Here is a 17,886-nt window from a genome sequence, read left to right on the forward strand (position 1 = left end):
AAAAGTCACGGGCTTAGCCAGGATTTGCAAAGTTGTATGCACTACTATCTGAGCGGAGCGCCACCATCGGTCGGCGCGGAGCGTACTAGAAAATTTTTGGTTTTACAAACCCCTCAGATGGCCGGAAACGGCCCATCCCGAGTGTTAATTCTGGTTCCATGGCCTCTTGCTAACTTGAGGTACCTCAATTTTTATGTAGAAAAAGGCACATTTTTAACCTGAGGAAAAGTGGGGGGGGGGGCACGTGTCCCCCGGTTCCGCCACCCTTGGTCCAGGTATACAATTGACTAGTTAGAAAAAATTGATCGTGCAAAAAGGCGTGGTAGCCCATATATATATATATATATATATATATATATATATATATATATATATATATATATATGTATGTAAATATATATATATATATATATATATTTATATATAAATATATATATATATATATATATATATATATATAATATATATATATTTTTTCTCCTCTTAGGCTGCCCGAATTTTCCAGGACTTTTGCCCGAATTTCTTGTCCTCTGGAAATTTGGGGGCAGTCTGCCCCCCCCCCCCTGCCCCCGCCTCGTACGCCTATGGGAATAGGCGGGAAAACCAGGGGAATTGCTGGGATAAAAGTTTTTCCAACCTGCACTTACGTTACTGGAGACGGAGGAGGGCTAGTATGGCGGACCATTATGGCGGGCCATCAGTCTCAAATCGTGGGTAATCGACTTATACCGATTTAAATCGACATATACCAATTTCCTTCGACTTATACCAGTTTCCAGCAGCTAAAATTGACTTCTACCGATTTAAATCGACATATGCCAGTTTAATTCGACATATCATCGATTTCAATCGACTATATTCCAATTTATATCGATGATATGTAAAATAAATCGGTATATGTCAATTTAAATCGACATCTACCAGTTTAAATCGATGATATGTCGAATTAAATCGGTTCAATTACCTTGGACTTATACCAGTTTCTAGCAACTCAAATTGACCTTTACCTATTTAAATCGACATGTCATCGATTTAGCTCATTAACATATTCCAAATCCCGATTTATGTCAATTTATTTTACAATATATGTCAATTTGTGTGTAACTGCTTTAAGTCTTGTTAAAATTTTAGCACATTATTTGACTTTGTAACAAATTTAGGGGCAATACTGATTGCCTTTAAACATATGTACGTGTAATGTAGTCCAACATATAATCTTAAATAAGTTGAACTTCCGGGTCGGTAATGTTTACAAGTTTCATGTGTATATAGTTGGTATTTAATCCTCATGCAGTCACTATGCTATAGTGTACAAGATCGCTGCTCCCTGTCAGTCTTCATGCTGCTGCCTACACATATTCTCCTTTGGTACATTACGCACACACTTGAAGTTTACGGCAGAAACGATTACCAGATATTTGGTAGCAGTACATGTAAAATTAGGCCACTTTTGTGTTTCTGGGAAACAAATAGTTCGCTAGTTGACTGCACATATTGCTGCTAAGCTGTCCCTTTAATAGCAATGGGCTAGTAATAGTATTGATAGGCCTAGCCAAAAGAGCGCCTAGCCTAGTACTACTAGTACAGTAGTAGTAGTCAGTAGTAGTACTAACTTAGTAGTAGTAGCATGGTGGGCTCATAATTGACGCACTTAAGGATTTGATCAACGATATCTATCAAGGAAAAATCCAAATCACTCGACTGTATGTGTTTTTCATATGTGTAGTTCCTCAGAAATGTTATGATCTCACAATATTTAAGGTTCTGTGCTAATGCACCTTACAATTGAGCAGAATTTGACCACAAAATGTCTGCTGTGTCAAGTTCTTTCATACCCCTAAATTGACACATTCGTTGTAAAGCTAACTGTAGTGTAGGCCTTAGTATACATCCATTGACTTTAGATGCCGTTTGCTATGCTCTGAGCCTCTAAGCTCAGACTGGTCAGGTTCCAGAGAGCAGTGTTATCATATTGAGGTAATGTTGGTTATTTTTAGGGAGTAAGATTTCCAAATGACCAAAAAATGTGCAAAACTGGTGGGAGGGTGTTAAACGCTTAAAAAATACCACAATTTGGTCAGCAAATAGCTGAAGTGGATTCAAACTCATGAAATATGTCATTCTGCTTGACTGCAAAAAGTTTAGGTGGCCTGCTGCATCGTTGCTAGTAATAATTGAAGGTGCGTCAATTACGGGGGTGCGTCAATTATGAAGCCTTTACTATACTAACGTTCATTAGGTTAGCGAGCCTCTGGGTCTTACTAGGCTAGGTAGTGTGATTTGGAAATGCAAGCCAAGCCTATGACAGTTTGGCAATACAAATATTTGTTTGTCAGATCATTACTGTCCACGGTCAGATTTAGCTGAAGTCATGGCAACAGCTCATGTGAAAGATGTTATTGCTTTGAAATCTATGCTCAGTCTGGGTATTGTAAACTGAAGATACTTCCAGATGGTGACCATATCATTGATAGATTTGTAGGATAGGTTACTCTACTTTAAAAATCTACTCAATGGGGCCATGAATAGCTATTTAGAATTTTGGACAGAAAAAAAGGAATTATTAGTATTTGGCTTGATTTGCAGAGTTCAAACAGAGCTTCTCCTAGATCTTGAATATTACTGTTACAATGTTGAAATTTTGAAATCTGTCTTGGTCCTAGACTTAGTGTAAAATGCCCAGGCATCAAGAGTAGGATGGTGACTTCGAAGTTCGGCCACTTAAGACTTAAAACACCCCAAAACTAAATCTTCTGGTCTAAATCACCAGAAAATATACTTCATATGGTGGGAGAATTGTGTTTTAGTACGATACACGGCCAAACTTTCTTTCCTGCAAACTGTTTTCACGTTGTTTTCCAAGAAAATTCTTCGTGATTGTGGAACTGGTATTTCTTTGCTAGAGTATTGCGAAGTTCGGACACGCAACCTACAGTGTGGCGCTGGTAAAAATTGGTGGCGTAGTTGCTCTTTCAGTAATTATAACAGACTTCATAGATCTTCGTTACAAATATGTAAGTAATTTCTTGCACACGGGTCATTTTGGAGAGAAAATAACTGTAGCTTCGTACTTTTTGGTGAAATTTGGCTCTTCCTGTAGGTTTTCATGGTGAAAATCGTGTATTTCTTAGGGTGCCCGAACTTCGCAGTATGGCGAACTTCGCAATACTGACTATACTATTAAGCCAAGGTACACTACAGTTTAGTCAGTGTCAAACCTATCATAAATTATGTTATGTTTTAATGAACTTTTCAAAATTACACATAATTCTGTAAGCTTGTCTTGCATGACTTTCCTTAAATGTCCTAAATACGTTAGTCCATTCGAAGATTACAGAAAAGGTGATTTTCCCTCGAAAAAAAAAACTGCAATATGCAGCTGCTAAAGGGCAGACTCCACAATGTGTGTGGTAGCTTGGTTTTCCCTCTTATCGGTGAATCATTGATTCATGCAGTGAAGGTGACACTCCCCATGGCCAAGTCAGTATACATATAGCCCAAGGAATATTGCAACATGTAAATGATTGCTGAGCCGAGGTCCGTCTTTCTTTAAGTACTGTCTTTTCTTGGTACAGACATGTTGACTCTTTCAAAGAAACTCCGGGAAGATGCTAGTCATGCCCAACCATCGTCGCAACAGAGAGAAAACACCAACAATGGAAAACGTGCATCCATCAGAGACAAACTCTTAGTAAAAGAAATCCCGGAGATGGAAGCCAACCTTCCAGGTGATTAATTCTGTGTTTTGTTTGAAAGTACGGTACCTAGTATTAAGGGTGATTACATTAATTCTTAGCCAAATGTGAGGGGTTGGGGGGAGGGGGGGTTACTAGGAAGGGCTAGTTGGACTACCCCAATTTGGAGGATGGAACGCAGGAATAATATGTTCAGGTAGGGTAAAGAAACATTCATCTCAGTACCGTCACCATGGTTTCAAGTGTTTGGGAATGCGGTATAAAGCAAAAGTACCTAACATGACTGAACTGGTTGTGTGCGAAACTTGCCCACCGCTCTAACTCTTTGCCCCCATCAGCCCTCCCCCCCCTTGAAAATGTCTGGTTACGCCACTGTCAGTGGTCTAGTCTAGTCTAAAGAAAAGTTGTACATTTGTTGGGGTTGTGTTAGATGGTTTGACCTTTATTCACAATATTTGTTGTCATTATGGCAGTTTAAGAGTGGCACCTGATATCAGTTTACTCTGAGAGCTTTAGTTTATGTACAGCACTGCTAGCAGATGTTGCCATTCACTCTTGAGGATTTAAGTACAATGCAATAGCTTATTTTAAAGTATAGCTTGCAGTATCTAAATATGTGATTCTTTTCACCCTTTCCCCTCCCCCCTTTCTCCTCAGATACCATGTCCTGTTATAGAAGTTTTTCAGAAGTTCATATGTTCATTGTTGTCATCTCACAACTATTGATTTAAAATTGATTTAAAACCCCAAAATAAGAGTGTCCATAACAGAGCTGTCAACAATGGGAACTAAACAACATCTTAAAGGATTTCAGACAATTATAGTTAGTATCAGAGCACAGCTTGAGGTATTAACAATGTCATCCTCCTCAACCCCCCCCCCCTTCCCCCACTCATCTTCCTGTCCATGCCTGTTGGTATAAATGCAGCATAAGTTGCTTATTAAAGTAAAAAATTTGACCCGCAGAAGTACAATGTGACATACAGTGTGATCATTTTAGAGCCAAATCCCTGTCCTTTCCATGTTTCATTCCTTCAGTCTCCATTTAAAAAGGTCATCAGTATCAACCCTGGGGGCCCACCCCTGTCTCCCCCCCCCCTGTCCCGACAGCCTCACATTATGCTTGACTTAGAGAGTGAGTTTTCTTCTCACTCATTTACAAACTTTAAGGAGTGTTTTAAATCAGGCATGAGCTTATTCCGCGAATTGGCCAAATATCCGTGATTTCTTTTCTACTTCGGAGACAAAAACTATTATCCTAACACACTGTAGCATACGCAAACTGGAGCCTACAGTATACCGCAATTTTTGCAAAATTCCGTGATTTTTTTAACCCCAGGCCCATCCCTGTTAAATGTATCCATTCAGGCATTTTAAAAGGCCTGGAATCAATAACTTGTCAAACTGAACACCCCTTTAATATCTGATACTCTGGGTGTAAGTCAGAGTGTTAAAAAGGCCGCAAATGTACTTTTGAAAGAGGTTTACAAGCTTTTGCATATTGAATGTTGGGGGAGCTACAGTAATATTAATGTATCTTTAACATGTTCTGTTTTTCTGTATATTTTTCTGTTTGTTATGTAGGTACCTGCAGAGTGGAGTTTGATGATTCGGATCAGCTTAGTCTATTCAGGCTTACCATATCTCCCGATGAGGGATACTGGAAAGGTGGAAAGTTTGTCTTCAATGTCATTGTGCCAGATGAATACAACATGGTGGTGAGATATAGCCTCATTTTGGGTTAAATTAGGAACCTAATATCATTTCTTCTGATGTCAACTGGTGGAAATATTTAAAAGTTCCTAACCAAAAGTGGAATGTGATAAGCAGTTGAGAATGCCTGGTCGATTGCTAAATATTATGTGATAAAAAGGTCACTTTGTTTGGTTAATTGTGAAAAAGTAATTTAAGGTATTTTTGGGGTAAAATATGTCAATGGTGTTGATACTGAAATAAATGCCACCTATATGGTCATGCAAAAACAACTTCAATTGTATATAATCTGCATTTGCAAAACCCCATCGCCTTTACAGAAAATAAAAATTGTAAGAAATAAAAAAACAGTTAAAAAGAGAAATTGGCTCGATGATGTGATCAAGTCTTCAGCCTGGTGTAGGAAAGTACAGTTAATCTATGATATCTCCCAAGTGGAAAAGATTCTTCCTAGCTGTTTCGGGGAAGATGTGTTCGTAACAGTTACCTCTATCACACAGATGAATAATGAATGATGATCGGGTTGTGTGTTTTCTTTAGTACTTTTTTTCGGTGTTGAAAAAAGCTGGAAAATTTCATTCACAAGTCCTTTTATACGAAAGTGTCTCAAAAGAGGAAATAAAAGAAAGGCCAACCATTCTTTGGTAAAGTTGAGTTAAAACAGTAAACAATCTTCAGCCTCGTCTGTGAAGGAACATTTATTTCTGTGTTCCCCCATGTGGAATAAGTCCCCCTGTGGAATAAGATTTTTCTTCAGTTTTGGGGGAATATTGTTTATGGGCAGTCATCTTTATCACATCGACCAATCATGATGGTTGTGTGTTTGTGTAAAGTAACTACGAAGGAGGTCATCACCCCCTGTCTAGTATATCTCACTTCCTATATTTGTTTTGATTACATTCATTGAATTTTCCTCTAACCAGTATCAACAACAGGACATGAAAGGAACATATTAAGCATTCCTTGTGGTGTAAAGTACAGTAACTATCGAAAGATCATCACCCCCCCCCCCTTGTCTAGTATATTGCACTTCCTTTATTTTGTTTCGATAACTTTCATGGAATTTTCCTCTAACCAGTATCAACAACAGGTCATTAAAGGAACATATTCAGCATTCCTTATCCTAAACAAATATCCCTTGTAAAAATGTTATTTGACATCAGAGTAATCTACTTGTAAGGCACTTCTCAGTTAAGTGAACTACACAGTCTGTGGTGCTATACTGTGTTTCCAGACACTTTGAGAGATCAGCGTACTTTCAGCACCAAACTAAAAGTTCTATTCATACCCCCCACCCCGCCCCCACCCCCCCACCTTCTGTAAGAAATTTAGCATATTATTTGATTGGCCAATGAAACCTTACAGCTAAAACCTAGCATACTAAAAAAAAAGCCTTATTTCTTTCTTAACAGTCAAACACAATGACCTACATGTCTAAACTTGAAAAAAATATTTGCAAAATGTGTGCCAAGCTCACCCACAGTGATGTCAGATAGCAGCAATGCTCACCTCAAAATTCACATGCATACACTTTGTAATGGTTAAGTTTATTACTCGGTAAGTATCATATGTAAAGTCTCCAAATGTTTCAGATTTATTGATGATTTCATAATGATTTGAATTATATCACTTCAAATAATGTAACTATAATATAACTAAATGTGTCCGAAAAGCCTTGGTTTTTTCTTTCTCGTTTGTGCAGCCTCCAACGGTAACTTGCAGCACAAGGCTTTGGCATCCTAACATAACAGAAGACGGAAAAATTTGCCTTAGGTAAAGTAATATATATGAAGCATGCTACATGAATACTAACATACTGTACCTAACTAATTCAAAATGCTCTTATATTTGCATGTAAAAAGATTCCTGATAATGTTAGGTTAAGTTGTACAGTTTTGTATGCAAATCCTGGTCTGATAGTCAGAACGAAAATGCATGCAGGAGCCGTGCAGAGCAAATCCTGGTCATTCTGTATTGTACAGTTTTGTATGCAAACACCTGGTCATTTTGTTTTGTACAGTTTTGTTTGCAAATCCTAGTCATTTTGTATTCTACAGTTTCGTGTGCAAATCCTGGTCATTTTGGATTGTACAGTTTTGTGTGCAAATCCTGGTCATTCTGTATTGTACAGTTTTGTGTGCAAATCCTGGTCATTCTGTATTGTAGAGTTTTGTATGCAAATCCTAGTCATTCTGTATTGTACAGATTTGTGTGTAAATCCTAGTCATTCTGTATTGTGCAGTTTTGTGTGCATATCCTGGTCATTCTGTATTGTTTTGAATGCAAACTCCTGATCATTCTGTATTGTACAGTTTTGTGTGCAAATCCTGGTCATTTTGGATTGTACAGTTTTGTATGCAAAATCCTGGTCATTCTGTATTGTACAGTTTTGTATGCAAACTCCTGGTCGTTCTGTATTGTACAGTTTTGTGTGCAAATCCTGGTCATTCTGTATTGTACAGTTTTGTATGCAAACTCCTGATCATTCTGTAATGTACATTTTGTATGCAAATCCTGGTCATTCTGTATTGTACAGTTTTGTATGCAAACTCCTGGTCATTCTGTATTGTGCAGTTTTGTGTGCAAATCCTGGTCATACTGTATTGTACAGTTTTGTATGCAAACTCCTGGTCATTCTGTATTGTACAGTTTTGTATGCAAACTCCTGGTCATTCTGTATTGTACAGTTTTGTGTGCAAATCCTGGTCATACTGTATTGTACAGTTTTGTGTGCAAATCCTGGTCATACTGTATTGTACAGTTTTGTATGCAAACTCCTGGTCATTCTGTATTGTACAGTTTTGTATGCAAACTCCTGGTCATTCTGTATTGTACAGTTTTGTATGCAAACTCCTGATCATTCTGTATTGTACAGTTTTGTATGCAAATCCTGGTCATTCTGTATTGTACAGCTTTGTGTGTAAATCCTAGTTGTTCTGTATTGTACAGTTTTGTGTGCAAATCCTGGCCATTCTGTATTGAACAGTTTTGTGTGCAAACTCGTAGTCATTCTGTATTGTGCAGTTTTGTATGCAAACTTGTAGTCATTCTGTATCGCACAGTTTTGTATGCAAACTCCTGGTCATTCTGTATTGTACAGTTTTGTGTGTGAATCCTTGTCATTCTGTATTGTGCAGTTTTGTATGCAAACTCGTAGTCATTCTGTATCGCACAGTTTTGTATGCAATCTCCTAGTCATACTGTATTGTACAGTTTTGTATGCAAACTCCTGGTCATTCTGTATTGTACAGTTTTGTGTGTGAATCCTTGTCATTCTGTATTGTACAGTTTTGTGTGCAAATCCTTGTCATTCTGTATTGTGCAGTTTTGTGTGCAAATCCTGGTCATTTTGGATTGTCCAAAATCCTAGTCATTTTGCATTATACAGTTTTGTATGCAAATCCTGGTCATTCTGTATTGTACAGTTTTGTATGCAAACTCCTGGTCAATCTGTATTGTACAGTTTTGTATGCAAACTCCTGGTCAATCTGTATTGTAGTTTTGTATGCAAATCCTGGTCATTCTGTGCAACACAGTTACGGATGCAAATCTTGTCCACTGTGTATTTTACACTTTTGTATGCAAAATGTTTAGTAACTTTATCTTTCCTTTCAGAGAATAGTTTAAATACTACCAGATTGTTGTAAATTGCTTTAATTGACATCTTTATGATGGCGAAACCTAAACCATTCTTTAATAGCATATAAATCATCATCTAGCAGCTTTTTAAGTTGTGGTTTGTATATTTTCCTCACAGATTTTCAGTACTATTTAAGATATCCATCAGAATGCTTTTCGTAAGTTTAAATAACTTTAAATCGTTTCAGATTATGAGAGTTCATACTTTAAAATAAAAAAAATTTCCATTTGCTTTTGAAAAGCATGTGGGTGGCTTAATGTTTAAATCTGATAGCACCTGTGATAACATGCTCGTCAATGAGACTCTGGTGACAAAGCAAGTAGGGAGTATTGAGCTCATCAATTGTGACCTCATTCTGTTAATAAGTTCAGATTCATTTTTGAAATCACAATCCTTGACAATGTTAGAATTTGACTAGGCTGGAGTTTCAAAAGCTTTCATTATGCCCAACAAAATCAGTTTTACCTAGGAATCCATATATGGCAATGAGAAAATTGTCTGTATGAATGTTTCAAGATGGTAAAAGCTAACCAAAATGACTTGTGATTTACTTGCAGCTTACTGCGTGAGCACTCCATTGATGGCACGGGATGGGCTCCAACAAGAAAACTCAAGGATGTCGTCTGGGGTCTTAATTCATTATTCTCAGTAAGTTTAATGTTCTTCTTTTTTCTTTTTTTGGGGGTGGGGGGAGGGGTACCATTTTCAATATCCAGAGAGAGGATTCACACAGGGTCCAATGGTGATGCTTCATACACTTTGTCAGTAGCATAATGCCCTCACTAGTTTTAATCCCTACCCTACCTTACTCTCCCTTACCAATTAGTCCTTTCCAATATCCAGAGAGAGGATTCACACAGGGTCCAATGTTGATGCTTCACACCCTTTGTCAGTAGCATAATGCCCTCACTAGTTCTAATCCCTACCCTACCGTACTCTCCCTTACCAACCTGGCATAGAAGAAAATGAAAGGATAACAACACAAACACTCAAGAGAAAGAAACAAATTTTTTGACGAGCATTGCTTTTGTATTAACACTTTGGTCACGAAACTGATCAATTATTTGAGAACACATTTCAAGCTGATCAGTGTTATGAGAAATTGTTGCTGGTATGAGGTTCTTCTCTGTCACACTGGTGCCATTGTTTAGGCCAATGGGGTTATACATCACCCCTGTCTTACATACTCCAGTGTTTTTGTCATTATGTCATAGTTGTAGGTTATTTTCATAAGACTACAGAATTTTGTAGCCTTGAATATTATTATCACAGCTTCCCTCATTCATTGTGGTAAACCTATTTTTTTTTTTAACTGTTTGCTACTAAAATCTCGCAACAATATAGTCCCAAAGTATGACGAATGTACAGTAGTTCATTTGACATTATCAAGAAAGGATCAACTTACTTTTGGCAAAACTGTTTGATTTTGTGGAAAAAATGTCAGTTACTTTCTTCAGCTAATAATATTATTAGTATTTAACAAATATCTGGGCAAAGAATTTTTGCAATCAAATGGGGTAAATTACGATAAGATAATAATATGAGAAGATGGCATCATTTTGATTAGTTGCAACTAACTAAACAGTATACTAAGTATCACACAGCCTGAAATTATCGACCCAACTCAAAATTTCTTCCTCTGTAACAGATGTTTTTGTTTCTTAATATGAAGATTGGAGGAAATGTCTTGGTTGTGATGTTTCTCCACAACATTATTTTTTATGTTTTACAACAATTTCCAATATTTCCTTGCAGAGGTGGTACAAAGAATTTGTATTTATTAGGTATTTTATCTTAAAAATATGCACAGTCTTTGGAAAATTGATTTTTCTCTTTTTTTAATTTACCCTTCTCATCAGGATCTTCTTAATTTTGACGACCCTCTCAACATAGAAGCATCAGAACACTACCTGAGAGACAAAAAGGATTTTGAAGCCAAAGTCAGAATATACGTCACCAAATATGCCAAGAGGTGACCACTTATGAAGATAAGCTGGATTGGTCAAGCTATGTCCTGAGCCTCGGTCTGGAGCTTTGGTATTGTGGTGCCACTGTATGGGTGACAACAAGAAAGCAGTGGTATAGTGAAGGTTACACAAAGGGGGACGCTTTGCATTGCCTTACAATGGAATGTTAAATTTATCATTGTGGATTTGTGGAATAAATATATACATAGATATGTATTTATATATACATATATGTATGTATATACGTATATTTATATACATACGTATATATAATGTATGCACTAGAAAATATATATATATATATATAGATATATATATATATATTTATATATATGTGTATATAGATATACATGTATATATATATATGTATATATATACGTATATATATATGTACGTGCTACGTATATATATATATGTACGTATACTTCTCTACTGTATGAAAAACATTTGGTGACTCCCTTTGAGCATTACTAAGATCATGAAGAAATATATTTACAGCCTAAACTTGTCAGTTGTTAATGGCAATAAAAAGGATCAGCCTGGACAAGAGGCAGACCTTGGTGTTCCGGCTACCGATCACCGACTCAAGGCGGAAATAGTAAGAAACTGACACTGCTAATCCATGGCAAATTTCTGGAGTTTTTTTAACTGGTTATTTACGTTCAAAAAAGTATTGTGTTTTGATAGCGATTTGTTGTTGCGCTCTGAAACTAAACCATTCAATTTGTTTCACTCTGATGGCAAAATCCTTGACCTTTAAAGGAAAGGTTTAAGATTTAAGCTGAAACATAATGTGTTAGTTTATTCCACAAAAGATGGCACCAGGAACCATTTCATAAAGTAAAACCGTTAGAAGAGTGCAATGAATTATGAAACATTGGTCATAATGTTAATATCTATGTGGGATACTGTACAATGTTTTCTTTATTTGCTGATATTGTTATTACCATGTTTACTAAGTGAAGCAAAGAGAACATTGCTTGACGGTAAAGAAATTCAGTGAAGACAGCCTCCTCAGATTATGTCACCATGGAAATGTGTGAACACAAAGCTTGTCACAACTATGAACTATGAAATGTATATTCCATAAACGTTAAAAGAAAGCAAACAGGATGTTGAAAGTTTCGCCAATTTTTGACCATTTTAGCCTATCTAGCAATTGTTTTGTTAATTTACAGGCCTTTTCAATTGTTAATCTCATGTTTAAATGGAGAGGTATCCAGTACCTTGGTCCTAATGGTAATATCCATGACAACATTCAGCTTTAATATTGAGTATGCTAAAACTAGCCTTAGTCCAGCCGTTTTGATTGATGAGCCTCACATGTTTAAATGGAAAGTTTCATAGGATGGAGCTCAAAAGTACACACAAAAAGTACAATAAACAAATATATGGACTTTACGGAGTCAAAGGTAGACAAATTTGTTCTTCAAGAAGTCTGATTAGTTTAAAGTCATCATCAGTATTTGGCCTCAAATTTTAGCTTGTTCAAGTTTGCCACAAAAAAAAAATGTATAAAAAATAATGCAATTTCAAAAGTACTTTCCAAGATGTAAATTGAATAAATTAGCCATTTGATATTTTGAAATTGTAGCTGTAAGATGCTTCTGTAAATTTGAATGTGGGTGACAGTTATTAGGCTTTCTTGCATGCTTGGCCACCAACCACGATTGACCTTACAGACATGAAGATGCAGATTGATCCAATTATTGGGAGCTTATGGACCATGATAACGCATGCAGATTATTCTGGAAGTAACATAGCCTCCATGGATAAAAAAATGCATGTGGAAAAGCTGTACAATTTTTCTCCCTTTGTTATCTACGATCTTGTATTTTGTTTAAAAACAAATTGTCTGTTTCCATTTCATAAATTTGATCTGTATGTTACCTTTCCGTACTTACCACAATGGCTAGTGCACTTGCACACGTAATATTCAATCAGTAATTTTACTATTTGCCCATGCTGATTCTTAGTAAACCTTTACCATCTTTGTGTAATTTCCAGATGGGTGCATTGTATTGGTTTCAGAAGGAAAATAATTTGTAACATTTTTCTGGTCTCATGAGAGCCACTAATATAAGGCAAACACCTATTTGCAGTAGTTTTTTTCTTGTTATTGAGTATTTTGTACATAATTGAATACTTGACTCAATTAGGAAACTTACTTTGAGTTTGAGGGTTACAGTAAACGTTTGACCATGGGTGACTATAACAATAGCGATCCAAATTCCATTACACGTTCTTTTATCTTTCTAAGAATTTCTGGAATATAACAACTTATTAATGGAAATGGGATCAATGTGTTAGGTTTTGGGCAATTGGTTATTGTTTGAAAGTTGTTATTTGGCATCTTTTCGCTGATAATCTGGCAAACAACAATGATGTGCATCTGGCGACCCGTGTATAGTTTCAGCAAGAAATTTATTACATTTACGACCAGAACAAGAAGCCTATACGTTAACGATTTTTGGTTCCTTGCTAAAAGCAAAGGAACCTATGTATTCAGGTTGGCGTGTGTGTGTGTGCGTGCGTGCGTGTGTGTGTGTGTGTGACGCTTTAGCTTGTATGCACGATAACTGAACAAGGGATTGACTGATCATGATCAAACTTGGTGGGTGGGTGGCCCATAGTGAGTAGATGAACCCTATTGTTTTTGGTGCCCACAAAGGTCACCAAAGGTCAGTTATGGTCCAAAAACCCAAAATACTAAAACTGCAATAACTCCCAGTGCCAATGTGCGACAAGGTTGATATTTTGGGACAAGTTGTGAACTGGTTAGGGGAACATTTTGAAACTGAACGGTCATGTGATCTGAGGTCACCAAAGGTCAATTAATGTTAAAAAACTAGTATTTTTGCGATAACTTGAGAACGAATTGTCCGTTAGGGTTGGGAGTTGCTTCAGTGTAATCCAATTGTCGACCCACATCTGGGTGACCCTTGACCTCAATTTGACCTCTGGTGACCTTTTCATGTTTTGGGGATTTTTACAGTTTCGATGCTATTTTCAGATGTCAAAGGTACCTTCTGATCATAAATATCAATAGGTTGACCCCGTGTGACCTTTGTGTGCAAACTTATATGGGGTCAAAGTTTTCGGTCGGAGTTAGGATGGCTGTACAGACTTGTCGTGTTGATTTTTGGAATCAGCAGATCAAACTACATTTGAAACTAAGGTCAAAAGGTCAAAGGTCACATTAGAAAAAATGTGCTTAGTTTGGGAGAAAACGGGCGAAAAGAAAATGTTTGGTTTTGATGCTAGATTTGGATATCAAAGGTACCTTCCGATCAAAAATGTCAATGGGTTGACACCCGGGTGACCTTTGTGTGTAAAGTTATACAAGGTCAAAGTTAATTTTCAGACATTTAATGCAATAACTCCCAGTGCCAAGGTGTAACAAGGTTGATATTTTGGGACAAGTTGCAAATGGTATAGAGGAATATTTTCAAACTTAACGGTCATGTGATCCGAGGTCATCAAAGGTCAATTAATGTTAAAAAACTAGTATTTTGGGTGAGAAAATGGGCAAAGAATAAAATGTTTGAATTTTTACAGTTTTGATGCTATATTCACGTCTTACCAATCCAAAATGTCAATAGGTTTACCCCAGGTCACCTTTGTGTGTGAAGTTATATGAGGTCAAAGTAAATTTTCAGACATTTAGTGCAATAATTCCCAGTTCCAAGGTGTGACATGGTTGATATTTTGGGACAAGTTGCAAATGGTATAGGGGAATATTTTCAAACCTAACGGTCATGTGATCCGAGGTCACGAAAGGTCAATTAATGATAAAAAACTAGTATTTTTGCGATAACTTGAGAACGAATTTTCCGTCAGGGTTGGGAGGTGCTTCAATTTAATCCAATTGTCGACCCGCATCTGGGTGACCTTGACCTCAATTTGACCTCTGGCGACCTTTTCATGTTTGAGGGATTTTTACAGTTTCGATGCTATTTTGAGATGTCAAAGGTACCTTCTGATCATAAATATTGATAGGTTGACCCCCGTGTGACCTTCGTGTGTGGAGTTATACGAGGTCAAAGTTAATTTTCAGACATTTAATGCAATAACTCCCAGTGCCAAGGTGTGACACGGTTGATATTTTGGGACAAGTTGCAAATGGTATAGGGGAATATTTTCAAACTTAATGGTCATGTGATCCGAGGTCACCAAAGGTCAATTAATGATAAAAAACTAGTATTTTTGTGATAACTTGAGAACAAACTGTCCGTTAAGGTTGGGAGTTGCTTCAGTGTAATCCACTTGTCGACCCGCATCTGGGTGACCCTTGACCTCAATTTGACCTCTGGTGACCTTTTCGTGCTTTGGGGATTTTTACAATTTCGATGCTATTTTCAGATGTCAAAGGTACCTTCTGATCATAAGTCAGTAGGTTGACCCCTGTGTGACCTTCGTGTGCGAAGTTATACGAGGTCAAAGTTAAAAAATATTAATGAGGTCACGGGTCAAACGTGAAAAACTCCCAAGTTGCAATAACTTGGCTATTGTTTATTGGAATTTCGTCAAACTTGGTATGATGATATTGGTAGATAGTCTCCACACACTAATGTGTGTTGCAATTGATATCATGCATGTTTATAAGGGGGGGGGGGGGCTAGCATTATTTCGTTATGAAAAGTTTGTATGCACAATAACTCAACAAGGGAATGACCAATCATTACCATACTTGGTGAGTGGGTGGCCCATAGTAAGTAGATTAACCCTGTTGATTTTGGTGCTCATATCATGAATATTAATGAGGTCATGGGGTCAAACGTGAAATACTCCAAATTGCAATTACTTGGCTACTACTGTATTACTAGTCGGAATTTCGTCAAACTTGGTATGATAATAATGGTAGATAGTCTTCACACACTGATGTGTGTTGCAATCGATATCAGGGCTTAGCATTACTTTGGCAACAAAAGTTTGTGAGCATAAATTAATACTGTTGTTGTATTAGGGCTTTGTAAGAAATTTCCCTATGAATGGAACTAATGAACAGCAGCAAGGAACCATGAAATGTTTTCATTCTGGTTTCCTTCCTGCGGACAGACTGTTTCGTAAAGAATTACTATGGAAGTTGTCCGGCGTGAATATGAATTTGATGATGTTAGATGGAATTCCACCTTTTGAAGGTAGGCTCAGACTGGGCTCTGTGACTTTAGGCCGGCTGAAATATAGGCCTAGCCTAAACCAAGTTAGAGTTTAAGCCTAACGTTTGGCCTAGCGAAGTGTGCCTAACGTTAGGCTTTGCAATTGATAACAAAGCATGCTGGGTTTGGCTACTGTAGCTTAGGCCTAACGTTAGACCGTGCGAACATATTCATAATTTAGTCCCAGGTTGACTTCAGCTGCTTTATTCATGTTGTAATAATGATGACATAATTTATCCATTGTACCGCCAATTTTCACCAAAGTGACTATTCTGATTAAAACTAGTCGTAACAATAATTTCCGATTACGCATGCGCAGTTGCTATTTTAACATCCAAGAGTACTATTTTTACGGTCATACTAATTAGCGTCAACAGGCCGATTTCACGACAACTCAAGACAACAAGTGTAAAATACCATCAAATACAATGGTTGTAATCAAAGTGTATCTGGAAACACGTTTAAAACTGACTGAAAGTATCGTGCATACATATTTTTTACAGGAAAAAATGTGTTTTTCGTAAAAATAGTCAACTTTCTCCATCCGTAGAATTGGACGACGTGATGCTTTTGCGCCTGCGCAAAGACTTTGGACCGCACCATTATGATATGGGTTGGTTTATGTTAGGGTTTGCGAACTACCTTTGTGTACAGTGTTGGTAAGGTGCAGAGCCGTATATTTAGAATATACAGCTCTGGTAAGGCGGGTTGACGTAGTAAGAAAGCACCAAAGTAGTATGATGAATGAACGCCACATCAAGTCATTGAATGTTTTTAAAATAATGAATATTTCTTATTGTTTTTCCCTTGTAATTTACATATGTTTTTATTAATTTTTACAGAGTCTTGCTAACTATTTATTTTGTCTGGTTTTATTATTCTATCCCTGTATTTTATCCTGTATTTTATAAGTCTTTGCTTATTTTACTTTTGACGTCTTGTGAAGACATTGACACGGGTGTTTGAGCATCACTCTCGACTTAAAAATTACACTTATCTGTAGTGTAATGGTGGGGTCCAATGTCATTGCGCAAGCGCACTAGCATCACGTCGTCCAATGCTACGGACGGAGAAACTTGACGATTTTTACGAAAAAAACATTTTTTTCCCGTGAAAAATATGTATGCACGCTGGTTGCAGTCAGTTTTAAACGTGTTTCAAGATTTACTCTGATTACATCCATTGTATTTGATGGTATTTTAAACTTGTTGTCTTGAGTTGTCGTGAAATCGGCCTTTTGGCGCTAATTAGTATGACCCCTATTTTTACGACTAGGAGTAACAATAATTTCCGGTTAGGGTAAGGAATAGGGTTTAGGGTTAGGATTAACCCTACTACATGCGAAGTTGCTTTATTTACTTTACTGCGCATGAATTCGCCGATGTCGTAAGTAGGGCTGTAATGGTTAAACGGTTAACCGATCGACCGGCTGGATAAACGTCCGCCGTACATCGTATAAGTTTAACCGTATTTGTAATGCCAATTACACAGTCGCTACGGCGCGTCTTCCATCACTTTGTTCCCGAAATAAACCGCAACATTTACTTCGTCAAAACTAAGCAAATACAACCTAATTCTTGACATTCACCTTACGAAAACAACGATACTTGCAGCGCTATTTTGAGAATGTACTTCCTCATCAAAAATGGTGGCGCTCTTTCGGAATTATAATCTGAGCTATAGAACTCTGATTTTTGGCTCTTATTTTGAGG

At 37.1% G+C, this 17,886-nt stretch overlaps 1 protein-coding gene across 5 annotated transcripts; it reads left to right on the top strand.

Annotated features, from left to right (window-relative positions):
* Positions 1-671: 671 nt before the first annotated feature.
* LOC139964918 (NEDD8-conjugating enzyme UBE2F-like) lies at positions 672-13,110 on the top strand. 5 transcript variants are annotated; one of them, XM_071966978.1, is made up of 6 exons: positions 672-714; positions 3,576-3,728; positions 5,280-5,413; positions 7,111-7,181; positions 9,606-9,696; positions 10,908-13,110. In XM_071966978.1, the coding sequence occupies exons 1-6, from the start codon at positions 687-689 to the stop codon at positions 11,022-11,024; spliced, it is 594 nt and encodes a 197-aa protein (XP_071823079.1). In that variant the 5' UTR covers positions 672-686; the 3' UTR covers positions 11,025-13,110. The 5 variants fall into 5 exon arrangements, with proteins under 5 accessions (XP_071823079.1, XP_071823080.1, XP_071823078.1 ...); XM_071966979.1 differs by lacking the exon at positions 672-714 and adding an exon at positions 1,223-1,368; XM_071966977.1 differs by lacking the exon at positions 672-714 and adding an exon at positions 1,268-1,421.
* The last annotated feature ends 4,776 nt before the right edge of the window (positions 13,111-17,886 follow it).

This window comes from Apostichopus japonicus, chromosome 23 (genome assembly GCF_037975245.1).
Source record: "Apostichopus japonicus isolate 1M-3 chromosome 23, ASM3797524v1, whole genome shotgun sequence".
Taxonomy (NCBI): Eukaryota; Metazoa; Echinodermata; class Holothuroidea; order Aspidochirotida; family Stichopodidae; genus Apostichopus; species Apostichopus japonicus.

Coding starts and splice junctions, on each gene's coding strand:
- LOC139964918 (XM_071966977.1), top strand. CDS start 1,289: ATGCAGTCACTATGCTATAGTGTACAAGATCGCTGCTCCCTGTCAGTC. Junction 7,182..9,605: donor GACGGAAAAATTTGCCTTAG/GTAAAGTAATAT, acceptor ATTTACTTGCAG/CTTACTGCGTGAGCACTCCA. Junction 9,697..10,907: donor GTCTTAATTCATTATTCTCA/GTAAGTTTAATG, acceptor CCTTCTCATCAG/GATCTTCTTAATTTTGACGA.